This window comes from Oncorhynchus kisutch, unplaced genomic scaffold, assembly GCF_002021735.2.
Source record: "Oncorhynchus kisutch isolate 150728-3 unplaced genomic scaffold, Okis_V2 scaffold2202, whole genome shotgun sequence".
NCBI classification, from domain to species: domain Eukaryota; kingdom Metazoa; phylum Chordata; class Actinopteri; order Salmoniformes; family Salmonidae; genus Oncorhynchus; species Oncorhynchus kisutch.
Genome location: NW_022264147.1, coordinates 660,711 through 670,051, shown reverse-complemented (window position 1 = coordinate 670,051; position 9,341 = coordinate 660,711). Strand labels below are relative to the sequence as shown.

The following is a 9,341-nucleotide window of genomic DNA, read 5'->3' as shown; positions in this document are numbered from 1 at the left end:
CCTAACCCTCTCTCTCTCTCAGCCACGCTCAGAGACAGTAGTCTATCTCACCACAGCCTAAACCTCTGTCTCTCTCAGCCACGCTCAGAGACAGTAGTCTATCTCACCACAGCCTAACCCTCTCTCTCTCTCAGCCACGCTCAGAGACAGTAGTCTATCTCACCACAGCCTAAACCTCTGTCTCTCTCAGCCACGCTCAGAGACAGTAGTCTATCTCACCACAGTCTAAACCTCTGTCTCTCTCAGCCACGCTCAGAGACAGTAGTCTATCTCACCACAGCCTAACCCTCTCTCTCTCTCAGCCACGCTCAGAGACAGTAGTCTATCTCACCACAGCCTAAACCTCTGTCTCTCTCAGCCACGCTCAGAGACAGTAGTCTATCTCACCACAGCCTAAACCTCTGTCTCTCTCTCAGCCACGCTCAGAGACAGTAGTCTATCTCACCACAGCCTAAACCTCTGTCTCTCTCAGCCACGCTCAGAGACAGTAGTCTATCTCACCACAGCCTAAACCTCTGTCTCTCTCAGCCACGCTCAGAGACAGTAGTCTATCTCACCACAGCCTAAACCTCTGTCTCTCTCAGCCACGCTCAGAGACAGTAGTCTATCTCACCACAGCCTAAACCTCTCTCTCTCTCAGCCACGCTCAGAGACAGTAGTCTATCTCACCACAGTCTAACCCTCTCTCTCTCTCAGCCACGCTCAGAGACAGTAGTCTATCTCACCACAGCCTAAACCTCTGTCTCTCTCAGCCACGCTCAGAGACAGTAGTCTATCTCACCACAGCCTAAACCTCTGTCTCTCTCAGCCACGCTCAGAGACAGTAGTCTATCTCACCACAGCCTAACCCTCTCTCTCTCTCAGCCACGCTCAGAGACAGTAGTCTAACTCACCACAGTCTAACCCTCTCTCTCTCTCAGCCACGCTCAGAGACAGTAGTCTATCTCACCACAGCCTAACCCTCTCTCTCTCTCAGCCACGCTCAGAGACAGTAGTCTATCTCACCACAGCCTAAACCCCTCTCTCTCTCTCAGCCACGCTCAGAGACAGTAGTCTATCTCACCACATCCTAATCCCCTCTCTCTCTCTCAGCCTCGCTCAGAGTCAGTAATTATCTTCGGTCCTGCTAGCAGTCTTGATTAGAGCCCCCCCCCCCCCTACTGTATCTGTTGACTTAATGATGGTCGTGTAGAACGGGATCTGGACGTAAGGTGATGATGTGATCACAGAGGCTATAGCGTTAGATAACCTAACACACTAGGAGTATTAGGGACCCAGGCTATAGCGTTAGATAACCTAACACACTAGGAGTGTTAGGGACATCTGGGCTATGGCTATCTAGGGTTGTGTGTGTATTTTATGTTAATGTAGGGACCCAGGCTATCCCCAGGCTATAGCGTTAGATAACCTAACACACTAGGAGTATTAGGGACCCAGGCTATAGCGTTAGATAACCCACCACACTAGGAATGTTAGGGACCCAGGCTATAGCGTTAGATAACCCACCACACTAGGAGTATTAGGGACCCAGGCTATAGTGTTAGATAACCCACCACACTAGGAGTATTAGGGACCCAGGCTATTGCGTTAGATAACCCACCACACTAGGAGTATTAGGGACCCAGGCTATAGTGTTAGATAACCCACCACACTAGGAGTATTAGGGACCCAGGCTATAGTGTTAGATAACCCACCACACTAGGAGTATTAGGGACCCAGGCTATAGCGTTAGATAACCCACCACACTAGGAGTATTAGGGACCCAGGCTATAGTGTTAGATAACCTAACACACTAGGAGTATTAGGGACCCAGGCTATAGTGTTAGATAACCTACCACACCAGGAGTATTAGGGACCCAGGCTATCCCCAGGCTATAGTGATAGATAACCCACCACACTAGGAGTATTAGGGACCCAGGCTATAGCGTTAGATAACCCACCACACTAGGTGTATTAGGGACCCAGGCTCTAGCGTTAGATAACCCACCACACTAGGAGTATTAGGGACCCAGGCTATAGTGTTAGATAACCCAACACACTAGTAGTATTAGGGACCCAGGCTATAGTGTTAGATAACCCAACACACTAGGAGTATTAGGGACCCAGGCTATCCCCAGGCTATAGTGTTAGATAACCCACCACACTAGGAGTATTAGGGACCCAGGCTATAGCGTTAGATAACCCACCACACTAGGAGTATTAGGGACCCAGGCTATCCCCAGGCTATAGCGTTAGATAACCCACCACACTAGGAGTATTAGGGACCCAGGCTATAGCGTTAGATAACCCACCACACTAGGAGTGTTAGGGACACAGGCTATAGCATTAGATAACCCACCACACTAGGAGTATTAGGGACCCAGGCTATAGTGTTAGAGAATCTAACACACTAGGAGTATTAGGGCCATCTGGGCTATGGCTAACTGGGGTTGTGTGTGTATTTTATGTTAATGTAGGGACCCAGGCTATCCCCAGGCTATCTGGGGTTGTGTGTATGTTATGTTAATGTGGGGACACAGGCTATCTGGAGTTGTGTGTATTTTATGCTAATGTAGGGACCCAGGCTATCTGGGGTTGTGTGTGTATTTTATGTTAATGTAGGGACCCAGGCTATCTGGGGTTGTGTGTATTTTATGTTAATGTAGGGACCCAGGCTATCTGGGGTTGTGTGTATTTTATGTTAATGTCGAGAACCTGTGTGTGTGTGTGTGTGTGTGTGTGTGTGTGTGTGTGTGTGTGTGTGTGTGTGTGTGTGTGTGTGTGTGTGTGTGTGTGTGTGTGTGTGTGTGTGTGTGTGTTACCAGATCAAGAAGATTATAAAGGGCTTTTTATAAATCAACTCTCATTTCTCTAAAACTTTTCAGGATTGTAATGTGTTGATCCTTGGACTGCCCACGCAGAAACTTACACCCTATTCCCTATGTAGTGCACTACTTTAGACCAGGACCCATGCACCCTATTCCCTATGTAGTGCACTACTTTAGACCAGGGCCCATGCACCCTATTCCCTATGTAGTGCACTACTTTAGACCAGGACCCATGCACCCTATTCCCTATGTAGTGCACTACTTTAGACCAGGACCCATGCACCCTATTCCCTATGTAGTGCACTACTTTAGACCAGGGCCCATGCACCCTATTCCCTATGTAGTGCACTACTTTAGACCAGGCCCCATGCACCCTATTCCCTATGTAGTGCACTACTTTAGACCAGGCCCCATGCACCCTATTCCCTATGTAGTGCACTACTTTAGACCAGGCCCCATGCACCCTATTCCCTATGTAGTGCACTACTTTAGACCAGGACCCATGCACCCTATTCCCTATATAGTGCACTACTTTAGACCAGGGCCCATGCACCCTATTCCCTATGTAGTGCACTACTTTAGACCAGGGCCCATGCACCCTATTCCCTATGTAGTGCACTACTTTAGACAAGGGCCCATGCACCCTATGCCCTATGTAGTGCACTACTTTAGACCAGGACCCATGCACCCTATTCCCTATGTAGTGCACTACTTTAGACCAGGGCCCATGCACCCTATTCCCTATGTAGTGCACTACTTTAGACCAGGACCCATGCACCCTATTCCCTATGTAGTGCACTACTTTAGACCAGGGCCCATGCACCCTATTCCCTATGTAGTGCACTACTTTAGACCAGGGCCCATGCACCCTATTCCCTATGTAGTGCACTACTTTAGACCAGGACCCATGCACCCTATTCCCTATATAGTGCACTACTTTAGACCAGGGCCCATGCACCCTATTCCCTATATAGTGCACTACTTTAGACCAGGGCCCATGCACCCTATTCCCTATATAGTCCACTACTTTAGACCAGGACACATGCACCCTATTCCCTATGTAGTGCACTACTTTAGACCAGGGCCCATGCACCCTATTCCCTATATAGTGCACTACTTTAGACCAGGACCCATAGGCCCGAGAAGTAGTGCACTGTGTAGGGAATAGGGTGTAATTTGGGACTCAAGTCTCTGCTTTCGTTTAGGCTTCAAATCCATTAATACCAGGAGGGATTTTATACGTCAACTCACTGATAGAGGCTTGAATATCACCGTAGCAAAACACACTGCTCTCTATTCAATTAGTCACTGTAATAAAAAGAGAATTCAGACTGTCTGTCTGTCTGTGGGGACTACTACCTGTCTGTCTGTCTGTGGGGACTACTGTCTGTCTGTGGAGACTGTCTGTCTGTCTGTGGGGACTACTGCTCTCTATTCAATTAGTCACTGTAATAAAAAGAGAATTCAGACTGTCTGTCTGTGTCTGTGGGGACTACTGTCTGTCTGTCTGTGGGGACTACTGTCTGTCTGTCTGTCTGTGGGGACTACTGTCTGTCTGTGGAGACTGTCTGTCTGTCTGTCTGTCTGTCTGTGGGGACTACTGCCTGTCTGTCTGTCTGTGGGGACTACAGTATGTCTGTCTGTCTGTCTGTCTGTCTGTCTGTCTGTCTGTCTGTCTGTCTGTCTGTCTGTGGGGACTACAGGTCCGACTCCGTCTTGTTCAGACAGAACGCGTAAAGGGATCGTTTAATGTTCATGCTGCTGTTAGCCTTGATATTCTCCTTCTCCGCTCCTGTTCCGTCCTCCTCGTCTCCCGACTTGGCAGATCCCTTACTGTCCTTCCTCTTTAACTGAGGACTGTCCTGACTGCTGTTGGGCGGGTCGTCTTTCAGAGAAGACTGGTCCTGGTCCGTCTCCCGGTGGTAGAAATAGTTAAAGTTGGACACGATGACAGGCACCGGCAGCGCGATGGTCAGCACTCCGGCGATGGCACAGAGCGAGCCCACGATCTTCCCCCCCACTGTCACCGGCCTCATGTCCCCGTAGCCCACCGTCGTCATGGTGACCACGGCCCACCAGAAGGCGTCGGGGATGCTGGAGAAATGCGATTCGGGCTCGTCCGCTTCGGCGAAGAACACAGCGCTGGAGAAGAGGATGACTCCGATGAAGAGGAAGAAAATGAGCAGCCCCAACTCTCTCATACTGGCTTTGAGGGTTTGTCCTAATATCTGAAGCCCCTTGGAGTGTCTGGACAGCTTGAAGATCCTGAACACCCTGACCAGCCGGATGACCCTGAGGATGGCCAGAGACATGGTCTGTCCATTGCCGTGTTCCTGCGGTTCCTCCACCTGCTGCTCCGCCAGCTCTGTGCCCACCGTGATGAAGTAAGGCAGGATAGACATGATGTCTATGATGTTCATGACGGTCTTGGAGAACTCCGACTTACTGGGGCAGGCGAAGAAACGCACTATAAATTCAAAAGTGAACCATATCACGCAAGTGGTTTCCACTATGAAGAAAGGGTCTGTGAATGTGAGAGAGGGACCCGGAACGGTGTTGTTACCAGGCCGACTGGTGACCGGTAGCTCCCTCTCGTCCCTGAACTCCGGTAGTGTCTCCATGCAAAATGTGATAATGGATATGGTGATGACTAGCACTGAGACTATAGCGATGCCTCGCGCCGGGCTGGAACTCTCCGGGTATTCGAATATGAGCCAGACTTGTTTCTGAAACTCATTCTGCGGTAGCGGTTTCTCTTCCTCTTTAATAAATCCCTCGTCTTCTCTAAACCTTTCCATGGCCTCTTCCCCTAGTCGGTAAAACCGAATCTCATCGGCGAACACGTCGATAGACACATTGACAGGTCGTCTGATCTTACCTCCCGACTGATAGAAATATAAGATCCCGTCGAAACTTGGCCGGTTACGGTCGAAAAAGTACTCGTTCCGGAGCGGGTCGAAGTATTTGATCCTCTTATAGGGGTCCCCCAGTAACGTATCAGGGAACTGGTTGAGTGTCCCTAGCTGTGTCTCGTACTTTAACCCAGCGATGTTGATCAGCACCCTCTCGTTGTTGTCCATGTCTCTGTGCTCAATATCCAACATGTCATCGTCCAACAGATGGGGACTGTGGTCTGCGCGCCAGAGCGCATCCATCACGTTCTCGTTGCAACTCAAAGTGTTATTCATATCGTTGATTTTCCACGTCCTCGGTTTGGGACTCCCGATTGTATTAATCTCTTTGTGACCGCTGTAGCCCAGCTCGCGGAGTCCACTCTGGACAAACGGCGGAGGTTGAGGGTGATCCAGCGCGTTACGGCAGGCTACATCTCCGGCATTGCCACCGCTTCCTTTCGCTCCGCCGTTCTCAAAACTCACCAGCGCTATCTCCATACCGTATCCATTAAATAGGCTTTATTAATATAAACACGGAAAATACTTGTAGTGTTGAACCAACAACAATAACCCCTCCAACAGTTTCGCCCCGACAGCTGAACTGACAAGCAGCAGCAGTTATAGCTGGATCAAATCCAACGCGCCCTCCGCCGATAAAACAATACTTGTATGTGTGTTTGGAACCGACGAGGCTAAGCCATGAGCGCGCGTGCTCCCTGGTCTCTCTCGGGAAAGTAAATAATACCGAGAGAGAGGGAGAGAGAGAGAGAGAGAGAGAGAGAGAGAGGGGGGAGAAGAGAGAGAGAGAGAGAGAAAGAGAGAGAGAGAGAGAGAGAGAGAGAGAGAGAACGAACCCCGGATGAGAAAGTAATGAGTGTTCCTGATGTCAAAAGAGCTGTTCAACCAACCGTTGTCTGAGAAGCCTTTGAAAACGTCTCTCTGTTAGACAATCTGTCATTCCTAACTGAAGGGGAGGAGGGTTTTTCACACATCTTGACTCTGAGAGGAGAGCACAACATACATAGTTTTGATTCTTTCAGTTTGAATTTCTTAAAAACAAAATGTTATTAAAATATCACAACCCTTTATATTTGAATATGTGATTATTATTGGATGTATAACTAGATGTCCATTTAGCATGATGTCCATGTTCACCCAGGGCCACTCCACATGTTCTGATCTCTAGAGATCAATATGATAAGTCCTTGGGACTATTGATTAAGGTCCCGATCAATATGATAAGTCTATTATTGACTATTGATTAAGGCCCCGATCAATATGATAAGTCTATTATTGACTATTGATTAAGGCCCCGATCAATATGATAAGTCTATTATTGACTATTGATTAAGGTCCCGATCAATATGATAAGTCTATTATTGACTATTGATTAAGGTCCCGATCAATATGATATGTCTATTATTGACTATTGATTAAGGTCCCGATCAATATGATAAGTCTATTATTGACTATTGATTAAGGTCCCGATCAATATGATACGTCTATTATTGACTATTGATTAAGGTCCCGATCAATATGATAAGTCTATTATTGACTGTTGATTAAGGTCCCACCTAACTCTACTTCTATGTCCCCTTCACTGTAGATCAGAGATCAGATCAGTCTGAAACAACAAATGGAAATAAATACGCCCCTCTAATCTGGCGTGTTGTTTTAACATGGCCTCCCCCCTCTACTCAATCCAGTAGTCACCGTGCTAAGAAGATACCAGGCCCTCACGGTGCTGAGAAGATACCAGGCCCTCACGGTGCTGAGAAGATACCAGGCCCTCACGGTGCTGAGAAGATACCAGGCCCTCACGGTGCTAAGAAGATACCAGGCCCTCACGGTGCTAAGAAGATACCAGAACCTCAGATGAGATTTCAGCTCTGTCCCAGAACAATCCAGTAGTCACGGTGCTAAGAAGATACCAGGCCCTCACGGTGCTAAGAAGATACCAGGCCCTCACGGTGCTAAGAAGATACCAGGCCCTCACATTGCTAAGAAGATACCAGGCCCTCATGGTGCTAAGAAGATACCAGAACCTCAGATGAGAGTTCAGCTCTGTCCCAGAACAATCCAGTCCTCACCATGCTGAGAAGATACCAGGCCCTCAGATGAGAGTTCAGCTCTGTCCCACAACGGGATCCTTAAATACCCCCTGACACATTGGGCAGTGATCTATCTGTGTTGGCTTTAATTGTCTGACATGTAGAAGAGGTGGTGAGAGGCTGGAGGGGGTCTCAGCTTGGTGACAGACATAGTGCCCGTCCTGCCATGGCTGAATATGCCTTGCCGTCCTATCCTGGCAGACACTCAGGGCAGGCAGGCTAAAAAGGATAGCCGGGCGGGAGGCTGACACACATAACAGGGGAAAGCAGGCTGGCCAGGTTGACAGACAGACCAGAGGAAAGCAGGCTGGCCATGTTGACAGACAGAGCAGAGGAAGGCAGGCTGGCCATGATGACAGACAGAGCAGAGGAAGGCAGGCTGGCCATGTTGACAGACAGAGCAGAGGAAGGCAGGCTGGCCATGTTGACAGACAGAGCAGAGGAAGGCAGGCTGGCCATGATGACAGACAGAGCAGAGGAAGGCAGGCTGGCCATGATGACAGACAGAGCAGAGGAAGGCAGGCTGGCCATGTTGACAGACAGAGCAGAGGAAGGCAGGCTGGCCATGTTGACAGACAGAGCAGAGGAAGGCAGATAGATGGACAGCAAACAGGACAGATACAGGACAGAGCAGAGCCTGGTAAGACAGACAGGTGGGTAGCATTATTGTAAGACAGACAGACAGACAGAGCCAACCAGGGTAAGACCGAGAGGCAGGCAGCAGTGTGTCTGTGTCTCTATCCCAGCAGCAGTGTGTCTGTCTCTCTCCTAGCAGTGTGTCTGTCTCTATCCCAGCAGCAGTGTGTCTGTCTCTCTCCTAGCAGTGTGTGTGTCTCTCTCCCAGCAGTGTGTCTGTCTCTCTCCTAGCAGTGTGTCTGTCTCTATCCCAGCAGCAGTGTGTCTGTCTCTCTCCTAGCAGTGTGTCTGTGTATCTCTCCCAACAGTGTGTCTGTGTCTCTCTCCCAGCAGCGAGTGCTAAGCTGTCAGCGGTCTGCTCCACTGATTGTTCTCATTAGTAGCTGGAGCCTGGGAGGGCTGGAGGGGCAGCTAGGAGCTGGATTACTGCTGGAGCCAGAGCTCCCTCCCCGTCCCCTCACTAAACCTCTAACCCCTCTTCTACTGCCTCATCACTCCTTCCAACCACCAGAGGGCCCCCACCCCCTCCTTCCAACCACCAGAGGGCCCCCCACCCCTCCTTCCAACTACCAGAGGGGCCCCCCACCCCTCCTTCCAACTACCAGAGGGCCCCCCACCCCTCCTTCCAACTACCAGAGGGCCCCCACCCCCTCCCTCCAACCACCAGAGGGCCCCCACCCCTCCCTCCCCGTCCCCTCACTAAACCTATAACCCCTCTTCTACTGCCTCATCACTCCTTCCAACCACCAGAGGGCCCCCACCCCCTCCTTCCAACCACCAGAGGGCTCCCCACCCCCTCCTTCCAACCACCAGAGGGCCCCCACCCCCTCCTTCCAACCACCAGAGGGCCCCCACCCCCTCCCTCCAACCACCAGAGGGCCCCACCCCCTCCT

At 50.1% G+C, this 9,341-nt stretch overlaps 1 protein-coding gene across 1 annotated transcript; it reads right to left on the bottom strand.

Annotated features, from left to right (window-relative positions):
* Positions 1-4,402: 4,402 nt before the first annotated feature.
* On the bottom strand, positions 4,403-6,418 carry LOC109887100 (potassium voltage-gated channel subfamily A member 1-like). The gene has a single exon (XM_031819483.1). It carries the CDS (start codon positions 6,197-6,199, stop codon positions 4,505-4,507), a length of 1,695 nt encoding a protein of 564 aa, XP_031675343.1. The 5' UTR covers positions 6,200-6,418; the 3' UTR covers positions 4,403-4,504.
* Positions 6,419-9,341: the final 2,923 nt, after the last annotated feature.